General features: G+C 42.6%; 1 protein-coding gene across 1 annotated transcript in view; it reads right to left on the bottom strand.

The window, feature by feature from the left end:
• LOC111959366 (ubiquitin carboxyl-terminal hydrolase 37) overlaps nt 1-22,665 on the bottom strand; it is a 26,440-nt gene extending 3,775 nt beyond the window's left edge. The window contains 20 exon segments of the mRNA XM_023980874.2: nt 1,210-1,270; nt 1,566-1,726; nt 1,952-2,168; nt 2,299-2,434; nt 4,099-4,149; nt 5,494-5,658; nt 5,769-5,848; nt 8,842-8,959; nt 9,195-9,412; nt 9,486-9,609; nt 9,948-10,079; nt 15,769-15,924; nt 16,050-16,143; nt 16,235-16,323; nt 16,610-16,687; nt 17,035-17,150; nt 17,253-17,341; nt 17,447-17,612; nt 19,488-19,695; nt 22,395-22,665. Of these exon segments, the coding sequence (XP_023836642.1) occupies nt 1,210-1,270; nt 1,566-1,726; nt 1,952-2,168; nt 2,299-2,434; nt 4,099-4,149; nt 5,494-5,658; nt 5,769-5,848; nt 8,842-8,959; nt 9,195-9,412; nt 9,486-9,609; nt 9,948-10,079; nt 15,769-15,924; nt 16,050-16,143; nt 16,235-16,323; nt 16,610-16,687; nt 17,035-17,150; nt 17,253-17,341; nt 17,447-17,612; nt 19,488-19,661 (2,425 nt within the window). The 5' untranslated portion in view covers nt 19,662-19,695; nt 22,395-22,665.
• Between the last annotated feature and the right edge of the window lie 75 nt (nt 22,666-22,740).

Below are 22,740 nucleotides of genomic sequence, written 5' to 3'. Positions count from 1 at the left end.
GTAAATACTTTAAAGTACTACTGAAGTCGTTTTTTGGGGGTGGTATCTGTACTTTACTATTTCTATTTTAGACAACTTTATACTTGTACTTCACTACATTCTTAAAGAAAATGACTCCATACATTTTCCCTGACACCCAACAGTACTCATTACATTTTGAATGCTTAGGAGGACAGGAAAATTGTCTAATTCACACACTTATCTGGGGGACTCACTCAACACATGCTTAGTTTGTAAATGATGTATGAGGTTTGAAGCGTGTCCCTGGCAATCCATAAATGTAAAAAAAGAAAATGGTGCCGTCTAGTTTGCCTAATATAAGGAATTGGAAATTATTTATACTTTTGATACTGAAGTATATTTGAGAAAATACATTTACTTTTGATACTTAAGCATATTTAAAACCAAATACTTTTAGACGTTTACTTAAATAGGATTTTACTGGGTGACTTTCACTTGAGTCATTTTGTATTAAGGCATCTTTACTTTTACTGAAGTATGACAATTTCCACCACTGATCAGGGATGGGCAACTGCCGGCATGCGGCCCACAGGCCCCCTTTTGGAGGCCCTCGGATCAAATTCAACTCAACTTACTGTTTGTTGCAAGTTAGAATAGTAGAARACACAAGGTGCAATTTAGAAATTTGGTTGTGAAMCAGCAGTTTCTCTATTGTTATGTCTGTCACTGATAGTCAATTAGCCCATGTCAGCTAAATGTTTTCAGATTGGTAAATTAGATTGCTGGCCGCTAAACTAAACGGTTAAATTATCAGTAAGGGACCCCCCCATTGATTTTGTTAGTCTCACTCAGATACCATATTAAAACTGCAAATATTTCTCTCTACACTATGACAAAATGTATAAAATTGCACAAAATGAACTCTAAAACTTAAGTCTCTCCGCTGTCAAGAGGTGGGCCACTAAAATGTTTTGCTCGCAGTGTGTGTTTGTGTGTGTGGGGGGGGCAACTACAGCCCCTCATGATGAGTTCAGAGTGTGTGGCCCCCACCCCTATCAAAGTTGCCCCTCTCTGACCTATATGAACTGCTACTTTTTTTATTTATTGGTTCGAACCGGTTCAYAATGTATTTTCTGGTTGGAACACCGGAACTGATTCCAACCCCTGGTGTAAACACACACACACACTACTTTTCTTTTGTGAAGCTGAGTATATGCTTKAAAAGGGGTACTGGTGTCTATGATGTACCTTGCAGGCTGAGCTCTGTGGCTCTCTTGAGGTCYTCGTCCTCCCTCATCTCTTGGGCTTCCTGTAGGACATACCACAAATTGAAAATGTCACTGGATTGTATTGTGATGGTGCAACAAGGCAGCATTGCTGGATACAGGGTCAAGTAGACACCTAGTTGACATTATATAAAGTTGGTGGGTCAGAGCTTAAAACCCATTTTGGGTATTCACCAAAACAAGCTGAGGGAAGATTAGCCTACATTACAAGAACATTGGTGAACCACCAACACCAGGTTAATCCAACAGTAAAATGTCAAAGGGTAGAGCTGTATAGGTCTCTCTATGTAATGGCCTAGTGTGTGTTGGGAGTCTTACATGCTCCTGCAGGCTCTGGGCCAGGGCTTGCTGCAGCTCCTGCTCCTCCCGCTCCTGCTCCAGGCTATACTGCTGCACCCAGTCCAGCTCTCCCTGCACCCCTTCAGGTGTCTGGTTTTCCTTGTTTTCYTCCATGGTCAGGTCCAGGGAGTTCAGCACATCTACACACACAGATACACTCTGTTGCGCAAGGGTTGGTGAAACGCACATTTCAAAACAGTCCATGGTCTTCATGACTTAGTATAGGATAGTTCAAGGAAATTACAATTTCACAAAATTCATAATGGACATCTAGTAACTACAGAGAGTTGTTTTGGTGTGTAGTCTGTTTAAGCCTACACTTCCCTTTCTCTCCTGGCTGGGGTGTGTGTGTGTGTCGTGGTTACCTGCAGACGGTTTGTTGTCCGTCTCCAGCAGGTCTGGGTGGTAGTTTGTCTCCTGGGTGTCGGGGTCGGCGTCACCGAAGCCCGTGTCGGGGCTGCTGGTTGGCTCGTCCTCAGGGGCAGGGCAGGAGAGACCAGTGTCTTGACAACTCATCTCTAGCACTACCGCCAGCATCGCCTCATCGTTGATGTCTGACGCGTCTGTGTGTTGGACGCCTCGCTGGACCGAAACACACAACCAGAGCCCACCATGTCACACCGGACCTAAACCCACAGTATTCTTTCAACCTGGCCCTGCATGTGTCAGTGGTTAAGTTGTAGTAACTAATTTCTCCCCCCAGTCCCCCTACCTCCTCTGCTTTGTCATCAGGCAGACAGTCGCTGAGGCGTCGCTTGCGGCTCACCGCCTTCCGGCTCAGCTCCTCCTCGCTGTCAGAGTCCACCAGGATACTGCTGGAGCTGCCCCCCGCCTTCAGAGACACTTTCCTGGAGGAAGGAAATAAAGACAGTGGTTAGAAGATCCAAACATTTACACCAGTGGTTTTCAACCTGTGGACCGGAGGTATTGCAGGTGGTCCAACATTTTTTCATTTATTTTTTAGAATCTAATTTTGTGATTTATAATTACTTTACACAATGCAAATTGTAATAACAATGTATTTTATTTAACGAGGCAAGTCTTAAATTCTTATTTACAATGACGGCCTACCAAAAGGTAAAAGGCCTCCTGCGGGGACCGGGGCTGGGACWAAAAAAAWAATATATAGGACAAAACACACAACACGAGAAGAGAAGAGACAACGCAACACTACATAAAGAGAGAACTAAGACAAAAACACAGCATGGTAGCAACAAAACATGGTACAAACATTATTGGGCGCAGACAACAGCACAAAGGGCAAGAAGGTAGAGACAACAATACATCARYCAAAGCAGCCACAACTGTCAGTAAGAGTGTCCATGATTGAGTCTTTGAATGAAGAGATAAAACTGTCCAGTTTGAGTGTTTGTTGCAGCTCGTTCCAGTCACTAGCTGCAGTAAACTGAAAAGATGAGCGATCCAGGGACGTGTGTGCTTTGGGGACCTTTAACAGAARGTGACTGGCAGAACGGGTGTTGTATGTGGAGGATGAGGGCTGCAGTAGGGCTCTCAAATACGGGGCAGTGAGGCCGAAGAGGGTTTTATAAATAACCATCAACCAGTAGAGGTCTTGCGACGGGTATACAGAGATGACCAGTTTACAGAGGAGTATAGAGTGCAGTGATATGTCCTATAAGGAGCATTGGTGGCAAATCTGATGGCCGAAAGGTAAAGAACATCTAGCCACTCGAGAGCACCCTTACCTGCCAATCTTTAAATTATGTCTCCACAATCTAGCATGGGTAGGATGGTCATCTGAATCAGGGTTAGTTTGGCAGCTGGGGTGAAAGAGGAGCGATTACGATAGAGGAAACCAAGTCTAGATTTAACTTTAGCCTGCAGTTTTGATATGTGRTGAGAGAAGGACAGTCTAGCCATACTCCCAAATACTTGTATGAGGTGACTACCTCAAGCTTCATAGGTATTACTTTTTGGGGTTAGACCCACAGAGAGAGAACTGCTCCTTAAAAGTAACTAACTTTGGCCTTCRGGGTAGCCTGAGTGCACTTATTTCTCATTTGCCTGAACYAGAGCCAGTCAGCCTGAGTATGCATGTGCCGAGCCTTTRACCAAATGCAATTCTTGAGGTGGAGTAACTCTGCAAGATCATGGTCGAACCTGTTTTTAATTCTCATGTTTGTTAACAATACCACTGAAAATATAAAAAAATAAGGTTCAAACGTRTTCGACAGAGGGGATCAAGGTGATTCTATACCATTTTAAAATAATAATACAACTATTAATAATAAGTTACATTTACTGATAAAATGTACTCTATATTTGACCGCCAAGATACTTTGTTAAATTCCGCCATTCCTGGAATGTGGTCCTCAAGAGTTTGCCGGTGATTTGGTAGMCCCTGGAATGGAAAAGTTTGGGAACCGCTGATCTACACAATGTTCCCATCAAGGAAACAAGAGACKTACTGTAAACATGATTGGTGTCCATGGGGTGGAAGTGTGTGGAAGTGATACCATAGTGTTAGAYAGGGGTTGAATGAGTGGCTTACCAAAGTAGTGAGGAGGAGTTCACCAACTGGGAGGCCTTCAGTGTTCGTGCCCTGTACAAAAAAAACAGGGTGTGGTAAGGTCATTTAATTTCTGCAGAGCACATTAGAGTAGGATTGTATTGCATTGACAGGCAGAGTGGTCTTTCAATAATCCCTTTGGCGAGATGTGCTATTGAGATCAAAGAACAGATCTGTGTGTAGCCACGTGTGCACATTTGTTTCTAATCCTTGCCGATTAGTGAGTTACGTGCATAGTTATAGCACGTTTTCGGTCAGCAAACAGGTTTTGTACAGATAAACCCTGGAAAAGTCATGAGTGTGTGCATCAACTGCATGCGTACTAGAGGAGAGAGGGAGACATTACAGCAGGTAAGGCTACAAAATAATGACAGACCAACTAGTTAGCCAAATCAACACCTATTGTGTAGCCTGGATAGTTCTCGGTAGTTAACTATTATCATGTATTAATGTAATTGTCATCTCCAATGTCCTAACTACACCTAACTACACCATAACTACAAATGGCGACACYCAGTTGATCAACGGGTGCGTTAATAAATCAACGCTTACTCCGGCTGTAAAAGTCTGACACAATTGGAAAGCTGGGATTCCCCTCTGTTCAACATTGGGCATGTCATTCTGACAACTTTAAAATATATTCTTAGATAATCCTAATTGAGAATTTAGTAATGTCTCCCATGCTGTCAATAGATCTCCCCTGAAAGGATGTTATCAATAAACAGCTACCTTGCTTTGAAGTAGGCTACTTTAGCCATTTGATTTTTTTTATTTTATTATTATTATTATTTTAAATATGGCAAGACCTGAAAATGGTTGTCTAGCAATGTTCAACAACCAATTTGACAGAGTTTTAAAAATATATTTTTTAAGAATAATGGGCAAATGTTGACAATACAGRGTGGAAAGCTCTTAGAGACTTACCCAGAAAGACTCACAGCTYTAATTGCTGCCAAACGTGCTTCTACAAAGTATTGACTCAGGGGGTGTGAATACATATATAAATGAGATATTTCTGTTTTTAATTTTCAATAAATTTGCAAACATTTCTAAAAACATGTTTTCATGGGTTATTGCGTAATGATTGGTGAGGAAAATAATCCATTRCATCCATTTAGAATTCAGGTTGTAACAAAATGTAGAATAAGTCAAGGGGTATGAATACTTTCTGAAGGCACTGTAACAGGCCTAATAACACATTCTATTTTGTAAAGTGGTGCCTTGCATCATACAACAATTTTCAGTTACCTTTTTGGCCCAAAGTGTTACAAACACCCCAAAAAATGTGTAGTACAAAAATGTATGTCAAGCCTTGGTAAAATTGTATAATTATGCAACAAACGTTGGATAATTTTCACTGTGGGGTGKGTTTCTTACATGGTTCCATGTGCGCTCCAGCCCAGGCTGAGGGGAGGCTGCGTAGTGTCTGTGCAGTGGGACAGCAGTGTGAGATAGCGGGGAATCATCACCTGCTGGCCCAGCTTACTGTTTAGAGACAGCTGGGCATTGAAGCTYTAGCGCTTCAGGTGCAAGATAAGAACTCTGCATGGGGGGGAAGCAACAGAAAGGAATTAATTTAGGGTTCTGGTGAACCTCATACCACTTCTCATTCACTTTAACATCAGATCACTGTTGTAGACACACGGGCATACCTGGGGAGTCGGCTGAATTTATGAGTCACTGTCGCCGCTTTCCTGCTGCACTTTTCACAAGAATACTCGATTTCCTCCATCTGGAACACACATCAACACACATTCAACTCATCTACTTCCTATTAGGATTTGGATACTAGGTTAACTGTTTCATTGCATTTAGTGCAGGGAGGGGGGGTAAAACCCTGTTTGCCTCAAGGGCCGCATTCGTTCTTCAACGAGATCCGGAGAGCCACACTGAAAAGTTGTTACATTTCCTTTGCGTCAAAATTTGCTAAAAAAATGATCCTCTATCCTTCATTTTTGGAATTTGATGCTCCTGTCTAGCTTTCATTTCGGTGATTATTAGTGAGCTGGACACAGTCAAGAAACGGTGACTGTAGCTCATTATTTCTTCACAGTTTAAATTTGGTTTTAGTCATTTTAAAAGTATATTGAGTATGTCCCWCCCATCCAATTTGTTTTGTTTTTAATATAAAAGTTGGTCACCCATGCTTTAGTGAGATGATATTAGGGCTGTTACGGTGACCGTATTACTGCCACACCGGTGGTCACGAGTCATGAAGGCAGTCGCAGTAATTAGGAGTCTCCAAGCGCTGATGGTCATTAATAGCCTACCAAACTTGCTAACTGCCTGGTACTCAGCACTCTATTGTCCCTCTAATCACTCTGACATCAATGCAAATGTAATGGAAAATCTAATCAAACACTTCATGAGAGCCCATGAGCTCATGTTGCTCAACATTTCTATAGGCTATGCAATTGCGTYAGAAAACAGAGTGATYACCTCTACTTAAAAGAGGATCCCATCAGCTTTCTATAAGATAGGCCTACTATATTTATATCTCAACTTTCCTAATATTAAGCACATTGCTCGTCTTTACAACAGAAGTATAGCCTACCTGGCTGGCATAAAAATGAACCCCGGGAAAAACATCCTCCATTTGCTATTTAAGTGCATACAGTAGATGTATTTTTCCCCCTGCCTGTTTTGAGACAGGTGCATGATAATGGRCCATTCTAAATCAAATTTCACACTTTATTTAGTATATGTAAAGACAAGATTAAATCAAGAATAGTCTGATAGGTGACAAAATTAGCCGATCACTTGTGAATGATATATTATCACTTGTGAATGATGCCCAGCGGAAGGCAAGAAACAATGCATACATTTTTTTTGCGAAAAAAATCATAGTCCCAATCCTGACCGGCAAACGTCTCACACACATGCACACACACATACATGTAACATACATGCATACATGCATACACTGTACATACATGGTGACAGTCACACAATAACTCTCTCTCACACACACAAACTCTCTTCTATCTGCGCCCATAGACCTTTTTGTTTGGTAAGGTTAGTATCACAACTAAAGTGACCAAATAACTTCTTAAAATGAAGCACATTAATCTGCTTTACAAGGGGTATAGAGCCTAACTGGCATACACAAGCAGCCCGCCAGTTTCAAGTTTGGAGAAGATAATACTCCAAGATAATGGTCCCGTGTGGCTCAGTTGGTAGAGCATGGCGCTTGCAACGCCAGGGTTGTGGGTTCATTCCCCACGGGGGGACCAGGATGAATATGTATGAACTTTCCAATTTGTAAGTCGCTCTGGATAAGAGCGTCTGCTAAATGACAAATGTAAATGTAAAATAATACCATACAAGTGTACCTTTATAATAAAAGCATTATATGCATAATCCCATTTGCAGTCACTTTTGATAATGGTGTTTTCCCGCTAATGGAACATTCGCACTTATAGCCTGCTGCCGTGRGCGCATTGCTCCGCTTATAATGTGAAGAAATAGCCTAATAGTTTATCAACATTTTAAGCTAAACATTCTGTTCTGTTGCATCAGCCTCATTGCATAAAAAAATATGTTGTTATGCAAGTGGTTGTATTAATTTGGCATCCCACAAGTGTCTCAGACTATGTTGGGAATATGTATTTCTTGCACAGAATATAATAGGTCAACTTTTGTACTATAAGGGATAGTAGATTGGCATAGGCAAGTGCTTTTGCTGTTTGTTAGGCCTACTCATCTTGTTGGCTGACAAAGTAAATGTAGACAGTTCTTCCAATATCTTTAATATGCACCTCGGAATTGTATAAGGACACGTGCAGTTYCATCCCCGACGTGTCTGTCTTCACGTGACGGAGACCCATGTGAGTGAGAGGTGCTTCAGAGCACACAGGGAGAAGGAAATTCAAATTGTTATATTCAGCCCAAGGGCACAACGGCCACTGGCCGCAAAGGGCATGGATTTCTTTAGGGGGCAATACAGCCAAACAAAGGGGATACCGCCGGGAAATCCGAGGCATTATCAAGTGCTTGTCAAATTGTGAATGAGAGTGATGAAGTGTGAACAGCCTGCACAAAAAACAAAGCAGAGCTCATGCCTTTCATGTGACTTTTTTCAAATCATCATTAAAGTCGCATCATGCAGCCTTAGAATGTATAAAAAATATAAACAAGGAGCCCAACGTTTGTAGATCAACTAAAGTTACATAAATAACTCTAAATTAAGCATATAGGAGTACCTGTTTCTTTAACCGCTCAACATAGAATGTGCGCACTCCCTCAACTCYTTTTGAGAAAAGTTCAGCTTTGTTCAATTGTATTCTTCATACTATAAAACATGATAAAATAATGGCACAGAATTCTAAGAAAATGTCTGCTAAATGAGTATAGCCCACAGCAATATGGCAAAGCCAGATAATGACAACACAGAGTATGCTATTCTGTTCTTCTGAAATGGACTACATTTTCTTCATATCATGTTTCTTTAGACCAGTCTAAAATAAATAATGGATTTATTGTGAAAGTGAAGGCCATATTACATGGATTTATTAGACTTTTTAAAATGTAGATGTCCAAAGATCTGCATCAGTGGCTTGTAGGCTGTGTGTGGAAGCAAGGAGATGCTAAATGTGTTCATGTTAATTAACGGTCAATTACCGTGAGACCGGCAGTTATTTGCTTGACAATGCCCGGCCCTAGTTGATATACAGTATATTTGGACAGGAGCTAGCCTGGTGGTTTTTGGGGACAGTGGACACGCACCCTGAAGAAGAGGTCCAGAGAGTCCTGGATGGACCGGAGAGGGATGGTCTTCTTCCTACGAGGCAGGTCAATGGACAGGTCGTTGAACTGCTCCCGCTTGGTCACCACTTCTCCACAGCTGAAACCACACAATAGCACAACCTTTTTTTCATGATTTGTTGTTTATAACATGACATTCAGTCGGTCTTTATGTCAACTTCATATGCTTAGGAAAGGTAATACCATAAAAGCTAAAGGAATGGACTCTTAAAAGCTGAATCTATGACGTCTAATACACGTCCATTATTTTATTTTACATCAGAGAAGAGATGTACCACCCAGAAATCCACAGTCTGAGGTGATGATTCACTCACCCTTTGCAGGTGATGGTGTGCTGCACCTCAAATTCCATGTTGACCACCACGGGGCAGGTGTAGGTGTGTGAGGTGTCCGCCTCCTCCCCAGGCCTGACCGCGGCCGCCTGCTGGGGGGCCTCGTCCCACGCCGCCGATTCGCTCTTCCAGCTCTTGTTCACCTTCTCCATGTCCTCCTTAAGCTGGTCCAGGCACTGGCTCAGGAACTCATGGGCGTCCTGGGGGGGAGGGGGGGTGAGTATACAGAGCTACAAAAGAGCCGAAATGGTTGTGGTGTATTATAGGTCTTACGTTCTGCATGTAGCCAGAGAAGCGCTCGGCTGTGGAGGAGATGGAACTCTTCACTCTCCTCAGCAGGTCTTTCTTTACCTCGGGGCACGAGATGTCCTTCTTGGCCAGCAAGTGGGCAAAGCGTCTGCACGCACAACAGAGAGGAGGGTCAGTGAGGGTGCAGGGCAGGTACACAAGTCAGCTGAGCAGTTAAAGAAATATTGAGTCATAGCCATGAAATCACTAAGCCACCTAAACAAAAACAGCTTTTAAAAGGGTGCATCCCTTGTTAAAGTGGAAATACTGTCTCTACTCAGTTGGTAGAGCATGGCGCATGCAACGCCAGGGTTGTGGGTTCGATTCCCACAGGGGACCAGTACGAAAATGTGCGCACTCACTACTTTAAGTCGCTCTGGATAGGAGCGTCTGCTAAATGGCTAAAATGTTTTTTTTTAAAGGGTGACTGCAGTAACAGTAGGCTACCTGAGTAGGGCGTTGGCGGGGACCTTTTTCCATGGGATTCCCTGCTTCAGCAGGTCATTGGAGAACGACGGCAGGCTGAAGAGAGACTGCAGGATGGCGTTCATGTAACACGTGTTGCCCAGGTTGGAGAATCTGCAGCAAAAAGGTTAGAGAAAACTGTAAGTATAACTCCATCTATGTACCACAACCACTGGTGAAAAGACATGTTTTCAACTGAAAGTATCTGCTTCGGGCACATTAGGGTGGTAAGCGACAACAAAAAAAATCTTTGTTGACCGAAATGTCTTCTTTCAACCAATCAATTGGCTGACATTCTTGTGTGTGTATTTTTCCATTTAGACACACCCTGTGTGTTTTAATAAAATCAACTTTATGTATTAAGCTTTGATGRTTTAATTCTTAAGAGCCTACGCCGTTGGGGGGTGGGTTCAAAGCTTGACATATGTAATTGTTTTGAGATGGTCATACTATGGATCATTTAGCCATTTGATTTTGAATATCAAGGACCCCTTTAGATATCCCAATTTGATGTTTTTTTCCCTTCCATTTTTGATATAAAAACATACTACCATAGCCCAGAGAACTGCATTGAGTAACAGCCATAAAATGCCAAAAAAGACATTCAAAATAAATCAGAAACAAGGTTTTGAAGTGTTTGTCCTATATCTGGGAGATGAGAAAGATCATGATATACAGTGCCTTCAAAAATAATTCAGACCCCTTGACTTTTTCCACATTAGGTTACAGCCTTATTTTAAAATATATTTAACTGTTTTCCCCCCCATCAATCAAGACACAATATCCCATAATGACAGAGCAAAAACAGGTTTTTAGAAATGTTTGCCAATTTAGTAAAAATAAAAAACGGAAATATCACATTTACGTAAGTATTCAGACCATTTACTCAGTACTTTTTGAAGCACCTTTGGCAGCGATTACAGCCTTGATTCCTTTTGGATATGACGTTACAAGCTTGGCACACTTGCATTTGGGTAGTTTCTCCCATTCTTCTCTGCAGATCCTCTCAGGCATTGCCAGGTTGGATGGAGAGCGTTGCTGCACAGCTATTTTCAGGTCTCTCCAGAGATGTTTGATCAGGTTCAAGTCCGGGCTCTGACTGGGCTACTGAAGGACATTCAGAGACTTGTCCCGAAGCCACTCCTGCGTTGTCTTGGCTGTGTGGTAAGGGTCGTTGTCATGTTGGAAGGTGAACCTTGACTCCAGTCCAAGGTCCTGAGCAGGTTTTCATTAAGGATCTCTGTGCTCCGTTCATCTTTGCCTCGCTCCTGACTAGTCTCCCAGTCCCTGCCGCTGAAAAACATCCCCACAGAATGATGCTGCCACCACCATGCTTCACCGTAGGGATGGTGCCAGGTTTCTTCCAGATGTGACACTTGGAATTCAGGCCAAAGAGTTCAATCTTGGTTTCATCAGACCAGAGATTTTTGGCAAACTCCAAGCAGGCTGTCATGTGCCTTTTACTGAGGAGTGGCTTCTGTCTTGCCACTCTACCATAAAGGCCTGATTGGTGGAGTGCTGCAGAGATGGTTGTCCTTCTGGAAGGTTCTCCCATCTCCACAGGGGAACTCTGGAGCTCTGTCAGAGAGACCATTGGGTTCTTGGTCACCTCCCTGACCAAGGCCCTTCTCCCCCGATTGCTGTTTGGCCGGCTCTAGGAAGAGTCTTGGTGGTACCAAACTTCTTCCATTTAAGAATGATGGAGGCCACTGTGTTCTTGGGGACCTTCAATGCTGAAGACATTTTTTGGTAACATTCCCCAGATCTGTGCCTCAACACAATCCTGTCTCAGCACTTTACGGACAATTCCTTTGACCTCATGGCTTGGTTTTTGCTCTGACAAGCACTGTCAACTGTGGGATCTTATATTAGACAGGTGTGTGCCTTTCCAAATCATGTCCAATCAATTGAATTTACCACAGGTGGACTCCAATCAATTTGAAGAAACATCTCAAGGATGATCAATGGAAACAGGATGCACCGGAGCTCAATTTCGAGTCTCATAGCAAAGGGTCTGAATATTTATGTAAATAATGTTCGTTTTTTATTTTTAAGACATTTGCAAAAATAAATAAAAAACAGCTTTTGCTTTCATTATAGGGTATTGTGTGTAGATCTGAGGAATTATTTTCATTTACTCCCTTTTAGGGCTGTAATGTAACAAAAAAATMGAAATCTGAATACTTTCCAAAGGCACTTAGACACACATCACATTTTTTTTAATAGTATTATTTTACACATATTAAACATATTTCTGGGGTAGGTAACAAAACTACCTTCATACTTACATAAAAAAATTGTAATACTGGTGCTGGTTACCTTCAGACAAGTCCCGTGACACTTGTGGGGGTCATAAAGCAAAACGGAGAATCTCACCTTTCGTGCCAGTCAGTTTGTAGCCCGAACGGTTCGGACGCTACAAACAGAAGTTGGCACATCGACACTATGGACTTCAGACAAGTCCCGTGACACTTGTCCGTGGTCGTAGAGAAAAACGGAGACCACCATCGTGTTGGTTTGAGTCTACCCTTTCCACAGTGGTCTAGTTAGGACGCTACAGATGTTTGTCTCGTGGTCTGACTAGCTATGCCACCTTCCACTGCAGATGTGGAAGGGCGACATTGGCGGATTGAGACTGATCAATGCAAAAATAGATCTCACTAGGTTAAACTGACGGATTTTGATGGGGATTTTTGTATTGCGTTACTTAGACTGACCGGTGCGTCAATCGAGTCTAGAGGGGTTAAGCGCACTCTGATGAAGTAAGTCAAGACTCAAGAGGGAGCCAGAGAACAAGATCGCCAGAATAATAAAATCTTAACCTGAACCTTACCATCCTCCTCCCTTTCCTGCTGGCTTTCGCAYACTCTGCCGTTACTCTCCCGAAGTTGCCAGTAATAGGCTACATGAGGAGTCAGCAACCATTATCATGTGGAATGCCAATATATCTTAAGATTTCTACCAATCTGCGTGCCAGTTCTTTCATGGAACAGTTTAATTTAATTTATAATAACGTATTCGTATCTCAATCATTGTCATGTGGTTAATCAAACTTGTATTCAAATGAAAATTATACAAACCTAAAAAGTAACTTATACTGCCAACTACATAAAAACAATCACCTACATAAGCAAACAAATAAAAACATTGCAGCCTGCAGGTTGAAAATAGCCCGATAGAAATAAATCACATGCTAGCAAACTTGCAAAATTGCATAAGATATTCTGGGCCTTCCGAGTTTCCCGTGCCAGTGAGCTCGGGACAGACACAGCTGTAAGCTATTTGCATAAGTGATAAGAAATAATCAGGTAGGCCTATTTTATGACATTTCCACTGGATCAGATCATGATATTTTTCCCTTTCATACTGAGTAGTTATTGAAAAGGAGAGCGGGAAAGATTTTTTCAAATAAACTCAGCAAAAAAAGAAACGTCCCTTTTTCAGGACCCTGTCTTTCAAAGATAATTTGTGAAAAACCAAATAACTTCCCAGACCTTCATTGTAAAGGGTTTAAACACTGTTTCCCATGCTTGTTCATAAACAGTTAATGAACATGCACCTGTGGAACGGTCGTTAAGACAAACAGCTTACAGACGGTAGACAATTAAGGTCAAAACTTAGGACACTAAAGAGGCCTTTCTACTGACTCTGAAAAACACCAAAAGAAAGATGCCCAGGGCCCCTGCTCATCTGCYTGAACGTGCCTTAGGCATGCTGCAAGGAGGCATGAGGACTGCAGATGTAGCCAGGGCAATAAATTGCCATGTCCGTACTGTGAGACGCCTAAGACAGTGCTACAGGGAGACGGGACGGACAGCTGATCGTCCTCGCAGTGGCAGACCACGTGTAACAACACCTGCACAGGACCGGTACATCCGAACAGCCCACCTACGGAACAGGTACAGGATGGCAACAACTGTCGGAGTTACATCAGGAACGCACAATCCCTCCTCCATCAGTGCTCAGACTGTCCGCAATAGACTGGACTGAGGGCTTGTAGGCCTGTTGTAAGGAAGGTCCTCAACAGACATCACCGGCAACAACGTCGCCTATGGGCAGAAACCCACTGTCGCTGGACCAGACAGGACTAGCAAAAGGTGCTCTTCACTAACGAGCCGAGGTATGGTCTCACCAGGGGTGATGGTCGGTTTTTGCGTTTATCGTCGAAGGAATGAGCACTACATCGAGGCCTGTACTCTGGAGCGGGATCGATTTGGAGGTGGAGGGTCCGTCACGGTCTGGGGCGGTGCGTCACAGCATCATCGGACTGAGCTTGTTGTCATTGCAGGCAATCTCAACTCTGTGCGTTACTGGGAAGACATCCTCCTCCRTCATGTGGTCCCCGTCCTGCAGGCTCATGCTGACATGACCATCCAGCATGACAATGCCACCAGCCATACTGCTCGTTCTGTGCGTGATTTCCTGCAACACAGGAATGTCAGTGTTCTGCCATGGCCAGCGAAGAGCCCAGATCTCAATCCCATTGAGCACGCCTGGGATTTGTTGGATCGGAGGGTGAGGGCCATTCCCCCCAGAAATGTCCGGGAACTTGCAGGTGCCTTGGTGGAAGAGTGGGGTAAAATCTCACAGCAAGAACTGGAAAACTTGGTGCAGTCCATGAGGAGGAAATGCACTGCAGTACTTAATGCAGCTGGTGGCCACACCAGACACAGACTGTTACTTTTGATTTTGACCTCCCCTTTGTTCAGGGACACATTATTCKATTTCTGTTAGTCACATGTCTGTGGAACTAGTTCAGTTTATGTCTCCGTTGTTGAATCTTGTTATGTTCATACAAATATTTACACATGTTAAGTTTGCTGAAAATAAACACAATTGATAGTGAGAGGARGTTTCTTTTTTTGATGAGTTTACATAGAGGAACTATTGTCATTCTCAATAGATATAAAAACAGACTGTTCGCTTGCTGTTCGAGGTTGAGAAAACATTACTTTGAGAAGCTCCACAGCTCATTAGTGGTGGTGCATTAAGCCAATCAGAAATACTATCAGATCCCCAAATGGGCACATTTATAGGCCTACATTTGCGCACAGGCCAGGTAGCCTATAGGCCTACTTCCATGCATAATCAGGTGCGCGTCCTTAATAAAAATTGACAGGAGCGCAACAAAAGACTAACTAAATTGACAYAACTCGTAAATGGAATAAAATAAACCCATACTTGTTTCTCACAAGTGTAGCATAGGTTGTGCTCTCTGCAAACAATGTGTCCCCTCCGACWATGAGAACAGCAAAAAACTGGAATACTAATATATTTAATGCATTAACAGAAATTACCATAACCAAACAAACATTGTAGATTAAAAAAATATAGGAATTAACAGCAAATGTACTGCTGGTGATTTATGTAATGGAGAATTGATAGACARTAACACAAATAATTCACACAATGAAGTTACGAACCAATGAATGTGCACAAATTGGCAGGAGAGCGCGCATTCTGGAGAGAGATGTGCATTGTGCATCTTAGCCACACTTCCCTTCGTCTTGGACTGTTGCCATCCACGCAGCCTACACAATGTATTAGTCTCGGCCCCCATAATGGATTAGTTCACAGAGATGGGCGTGAATAAGACCGGCGTCTCGTGTTCCTTAAATTGTATTTGCAAATGCTTGACAAACAATCGACTAACTGGGGTCAGCCGTATGGCACATTCATAACGAGCATTAACAGATATAGTAAAMCACACATTACTGGTAGGTGGGCAGCACTAGAAAAGCCCCTCATTGACTCCGGAGGTTAACTTTAGAATCATCAGTATAACACTGGGATGTCTCCTTACCCTTGCAGTGGAGGCTGGGGCTGGGCCWGAGTGGATGGTCTCGGCTTGTTCCAGCCACCGTAGTCCAGCATGGGGCGCACTTTCTTGAAGGGGGTCGAGTGATTGGGTAACATGAGACTTCTTTTAGCCGAGGTGGTCTGGGATGTACTGGATGGCCTGTGGAGGGAACGACAAATGTTGAAGTCAAGGTGTGGCAGCATCTTAATGATGCGTAAGTATGTTTTCTTAACATCCATGGGACAACCTGGTTAAATAAAGGCGCAAAAAAAAAACGTACTTACCTGTCTAGGAAAGAGTGACTCGTGGAGTAGTCTTTGGTCACCGATCGGCTGCCGTAGAATGACGTGGGCTGAAGTGGCGCTGGAACCAGTGAAACTGGTGGGAAAGGTAGACAGTTATCACAGGGCGACTAGAGACGGCACAGTTCTAGTCTGGAGAAGGTTATCTCAGTCTGACGAGGGCTTACCAGAGCAGCGGTTCTCCTCTGCCTGTTTCAGCTTGTCTTTGCAGCTCAGCAGAAACTTCCTGGAGAGGTCCGACATGGTCTTGTTGTTGCTGAGATACAAGAAACAGMTTAGATTCACTGGTGCACAACTCTGCCCTACAAAGGCAAAGTGCAGTAACAGCAAATTTGGTCAAAAAGTTTTGATCTGTTGTAATGGCAGTTTCCCCTTTACGCTAAACCAGTGCTGCTAAATCATGGCCGCCACTGTAAAAACACCTACCCCCTCACCCCCACTCGCTAGACACCCCCAGGCCGCAATGGACATAAGCCTAAATTGACAGGAAGGGAGGTGAAATTAARCCTTTGCTTGGTAAAGTAACATTGTCGTTGTCARACCTGGATGAGTCATTCTCCTTGGGGTAGTCCTTAGTCAGGTCGCTGTCAGAGGTGAGGTGTCTCTTCCTCTTCTCAATCCTGAAGGGGCAAAAGATGGTTCTGAAGATGATGAATATGAAGTACACAMTTTTAAATGTCCCTTTAAGAGTGGTTATGAGACCAATGCACACATGAAGACTCTAGCCTCTGTCAAATGAAGAAATGCAATCTCAGGAGAAAGGCTAGTGAGACAAGAGTGGTGGAAGAGGTTGCGTTGGGATTCTATACCCCTCACCCAGAAGTCCGCACTTGTTCATTCCCCCTTGTGAATTTATAAGTCCAATCCACTTAAATAAACAAGGGGGGAAAGTATGAGTGCAGAGTCAGGACGGCGCCTGTGTGTGATGCTTTATCTACCTGGATGGTCGGTGTGTTGGCTTGCCTACCTGTTCTCAGACAGCCCACTGCGGGAAGGTGTGGAGGTGACTCTGCTGGGACTGCTCAGGGGTTTGCGGGGCATCGTCTCTTCCCTGTTGTCCACACTGGGTCGTCTGGATGTTGTCTGAAACAGAGCCAYATTTAAATGAGTAATCTTTTCAGAGAAGCAAAAACCAGGAACAGTATGGTTGTAAATGACAGGTACTTTCTTACAACAACTCTTTACCTGTCGTTCTCCAGGTGGGCTAATCTCGTTCTTTACGGATCGATTCCCGAGCACACTGAAGCTTGCACTTCCCTGGGATGTCTTTAGAACTACAAGAAAACAACACTTATCAAACAGAAGGACACCAGTTCCGCAGTAAATCATGCAAATTTGTAGAAACAGTTAATGATCTACAAGTTCCAATAGATTGTTACCTGTTGGTTTTCCCTGCTTCAACTTCTCAAGATATTCTTTCATTTTCTCKGCCACAGCAGTGGGAATTCTCTCAAGGGTGACTACACTGCCATCCTTAAGAGACACCACAATTCGTCTCATAGTGTGCATGGACTGCATCGTGACATTCTTCACATTATGGTTGAGCTGAAAGCATAGACATATATAATGAACATATACTATATCAAGACGATTCCATACATGGGCTCCAATTAGGGATGTTAAGTTTCAATGAGACGCATCAAAAATAAAAGTGCATCGGTCCGAGAGACCCCAAACGATCCAAATGTAGCATGCATATTTGAGATTGTTCAAAGTAGCCACCCTTTGCCTTGATGACAGCTTTGCACACCCTTGGCATTCTCTCAACCAGCTTCATGAGGTGGTCACCTGGAATGCATTTCAATTAACAGGTGTGCCTTTTTAAAAGTTCATTTGTGGAATTTCTTTCCTTCTTAATGRGTTTGAGCCAATCAGTTGTGTTCTGACAAGGTAGGGGTGGTATACAGAAGATAGCCCTATACGGTAAAATACCAAAGTCCATATTATGGCAAGAACAGCTCAAACAAGCAAAGTGAAACGACAGTCCATCATTACTTTAAGACATGAAGGTAGTCAATCTGGAAAATGTCAAGAACTTTGAAAGTTTCTTCAAGTGCAGTCGCAAAAACCATCAAGTGCTATGATGAAACTGGCTCTCATGAAGACCGCCACAGGAAAGGAAGACCCAGAGTTACCTCTGCTGCAGAGGATAAGTTCATTAGAGTTAACTGCACTTCAGATTGCCACCCAAATAAATGCGTCACAGAGTTCAAGTAACAGACATCTCAACATCAACTGTTCAGAGGAGACTGCGTGACTCAGGCCTTCATGGTAAAATTGCTGTAAAGAAACCACTACTAAAGGACACCAATAAGAAGAAGGGYCTGYCTTGCTTGGGCCAAGAAACGAGCAATGGACATTAGACAGGTGTAAATCTCTAATTTAGTCTGAAGAGTCCAAATGAAWTTTTTTGTTCCAACCTCCGTGTCTTTGTGAGATGCAGAGTAGGTGAACGGATGATCTAGGCATGTGTGGTTCCCACCGTGAAACATGGAGGTGTGATGGTGCTTTGCTGGTGACACCGTCTGRGATTTATTTAGAATTCAAYGCACTTAACCAGCATGGCTACCACAGCATTCTTCAGCGATACGCCAWCCCATCTGGTTTGAACTTAGCGGGACTATCATTTGTTTTTCAACAGYACAATGACCCAACACACCTCCAGGCTGTGTAAGGGCTAGTTGACCGAGAAGGAGTGATGGAGTGCTGCATCAGATGACCTGGCCTCCACAATCASCTGACCTCAAACCAATTGGGACGGTTTGGGATGAGTTGGACCGCAGAGTGAAGGAAAAGCAGCTAACAAGTGCTCAGCATATGTGGGAACTCCTTCAAGACTGTTGGAAAAGCATTCCAGGTGAAGCTGCTTGAGAGAATGCCAAGAGTGTGCAGAGCTGTCATTCAAGGCAAAGGGTGGCTATTTGAAGAATCTCAAATATAAAATATATTTTGATTTGTTTAACACTTTTTTGGTTACTACAGGATTCCATATGTATTTTTTATTTTTTATTTAACCTTTTAACTAGGCAATTCAGTTAACAACAAATTATTATTTTCAATGACGGGCTACCGGGGAACAGTGGGTTAACTGCCTTGTTCAGGGGCAGGACGACAGATTTTTTTTACCTTGTCACCTTAGGGATTTAATTCAGTAACCTTTCAGTTACTGGCCCAACGCTCTAACCACTAGGCTACATGCCACCATATGTGTTATTTCATAGTTTTGATGTCTTCACTATTATTATACAATGTAGAAAAAAGTACAAATAAAGAWWWWWRTTTGAATATGTCAGTGTCCAAACTTTTGACTGGTACTGTACCTTAAAAGACAGTCTTAACATACAAAATATCCGCTATTTAAGTCCAATGTAATCATGCCATTTTGTTAGGTGAATGAGCACATATAGGGAAAACTATTACCTGAAAACTTTTGAGTGGACCACCAGCATTGAACTTCAGGCACAGGTTGACTTTGTTACCCTTCTCAAGAACCTCGAAGGTCCCCTCCTTCCATCGAGTGGTGCCCACGTCTATACTGTTGTAGCGTATTTTTACAACGCTTCCGCTGGAGAGCTTGGGCACTGCTGCTGCCATTGGTGATTGTCAGGGTTGTGCTCTCCAAATAAACCTAATGGAAGGGAAAGGTAGATTGTGTGCAAACAAGGACATTTTTTAAATTAGGCTTGGGCGGTATACCGGGTATTTGGAAATAACCACGGGATTGCTTTTCAATACSGTCAAAACTATTTAGAWTTTTTTTTTWTTATAAATTTGAATGTGTAYCTACTTAAGTAAATACCTGCAGTCAACTTGTGCAATACAATAGGAGATAAAGTGATTACCAGTAGCCCCCAGTCACGTGGAATTTGTTTACAAGCACACAACAACGAGAGACCGGAGCCTTGTGAGTCACTTACTGTTTGTTGTGCAGCACGCGATAGGTGATCTAGTTACAGTATGGAATTCACAACTAAAMGTTTGCCAGCTAGKTCTCTTATAACTATTAAGTTAACTGTCTAAAATGTGCTAAATGCTCTGCAGGTGTGCATTTGTTTGCTAATTTAGTAGCTAGTTAGCCATCTAGCTAAGTGCTTAGCTCCTTGCAAAATTAAGCTTTGCTTGGTAATAGCAGAGAATTCCATCCTGGATCAAGTATTTGTTTTGTGCATGCAGCAAACAGAGTAGCATGCACTTTTGAGTTACTTGTATAACTTTGAGCTGGGATGTCTGTCCTGCAAATAGTTTAGGTCAGAGACAGTATAAAATAGATGCGATGCMTTCATTAGCATTTAGTTTACATTCACCTTAAGATCTCAGAGTCTCAGTGSGGTTTGAAAATAGCGCCCCTTGTGTTCAGTGCAAGTATTACAGAATATCACAGGATATTACAAGAACAATATGATGGTATGACAATCTGGATACCGCCCACGACTACTTTAAATATATCTATTTTTAACATTTAGAGCACTAGTAAMAGAGCAGCAACTGAGTCGTCCAGTAACTTTTAACACATTGTTGGCGCAACAAACAGTTGTCCTGTCCTATGGGTAAGTCTGGTTTGAAAGGGAACACTATGCCAAAATACTTTAATTAAATAATATACTGTGCAGACCAGTGCACGTGACCTGGGCAAATTTTTCAAGCTGTAAATTGAAATGTTCTGCTTATGTTWGGTCACATGGTGTTCTTATTTGGCAGTGACAAATGTTTGCATGATGCAATTCCGTTTTTAACCTAATCAGGGAGGGGTCCACTTGTTTACCGAATTYCAAGTAAAGTCTTGGGAAGCTCTGCTAGGCAGGGAAGTGTAAGTGTGGCATTATCCACAACAATCAAAGGTATTGTTTACACATTACCCATTGGGCTGCAGTGTATTACGACAAGCATCCTTAGCCACTTGGTTAAACTTAGCTAGCAAGCAAGTGACATAGCTAGATAGAGGGGGAACTAACGTTACTTAGRTAGCTATAATTGAACTGGCATAACGATGCTTAGCTAAGTATGCCCCCATTGTATGACAAATAGCCATGTTCAGAGATTCAACCTTACAGGGATCTCCCAAAAGAATGTAAAAGAGGGGCACTGCGCAAACTTGTGGACTTACATATTTTATTCTATTAGACGAGGGACGCAAAAAAAAAAATCATACCTATGGGCATAGCGGGACAAGAAAGCAAGAAAAACAGTAATTGTAAAAGCAAGCCAGCATGATGGTATGTGTTGCTATGGTGATTTCRGTAAATAAACATAGCAAATCAACACTATGACAGATGGCAAAAGTAAAAATATTTCAAGATGTTTTATTTTTTGCCCGCGCTACAAATGACTATAGCGGTCCACTAATACAGAACTAATAATGGCCCAGTGCACTACTTTTTAAGAAATATAAAACGTATTTTATATATATATATATATGATACCGCAGCGCTWSRACGCTGTCGGTGTGATCGAAGCGTTATGCCTACAGCGTCATTGCGCAAAATGGTATGCAGCATCATCTGGATATGTGTGCAACAAAAGTTCAACATTCACCTTCTGCTACCATTTCTATCAAGCCGTCTACGCATATAGTTTGAACGAACATTCGATAAATCCAACATATGTACACACAGAACGCACTGCAACRMCCTCCGCAACGCTGRAAGGCAAACGCAGCGTTCCATTTGAAYTGAATGTACTTCTAGTATGCCAAAATGCAATAAAGCTGTCCGTGTGACCGATGCGTTACACAACTCTGTAAGCGTATTCATGTCCAAATACATTTGGTTGCTTGTAAATATTTTATTTACATCTTTTTTTGAAGTACATACCGGCCATAAAGGGAGTAAATGTAGATAGTTCATAAGCGAAACTCCATACTGTATTTGGTGTGTAATGAACGTATTTRGACATTAATACGCTTTCAGAGCTGTCTAATTCGTTTGAATCGGAGCTTCCAGAGCAAACATCTCTGACGCACAGATACGGTCTGGGGCAGGGAGGACCCAGCCACACTACACTCGAGTCAGTTACTGTTGACTAGATAACTGCTGTGAAGCACCGCTAACCACTAGTTAGTTAGCTAACGTTAGCTAGCTTAGTAGCTATGTAGCTGGCTAACTGGATATTACGAGATGAGATTGACGCCCCCAAATCAACTCAGCAAAACAACATTGGATAGTTACACATCTAGCTAGCTGTGAAAGTCTAGCCATATCCCATGCACGAGCAAGTTCGTAACTAACGATAGCTGGCTGCTAAAAAGGACAAGGAATAGCTAGCTAATTTGATTTTGTCATTTGGAGGTAAACATCGCCTTGACTTAATTACAAGACAAGGAACACTTACCTTTGAATGAAATATCCCTGAAACGAAACTTGTAAATTTTWATATTTTTGTTTTAAATCCTCGGGGAGTAGTACGTTGGTTTAGCCGGCATTCGGTGGCCCCAGTATTATGTTGTTGACAGTGTGGTCCGCACGACGTTTTCCTCCAGTACTCGATGATGGCGGGAATGTGAAAATCTAGAGGAAATGATATACGATAACACATATAACATGTCTTCTCGCGATACTTAACCACGATGAATTGATACCGAAGATGGTGAAAAAATGAAGATAGTTCACTCGGGCCGTTAAGCATCGCAAAATATTATCAGTTCCGGTTTACTTAACAGGGTTTGTCTACCATAGAC

Source organism: Salvelinus sp. IW2-2015, linkage group LG36 (genome assembly GCF_002910315.2).
Source record: "Salvelinus sp. IW2-2015 linkage group LG36, ASM291031v2, whole genome shotgun sequence".
Classification (NCBI taxonomy): Eukaryota; Metazoa; Chordata; class Actinopteri; order Salmoniformes; family Salmonidae; genus Salvelinus; species Salvelinus sp. IW2-2015.
Note: the sequence above shows the minus strand (reverse complement) of the source record. Positions and strands in the feature narration are given on the sequence as shown.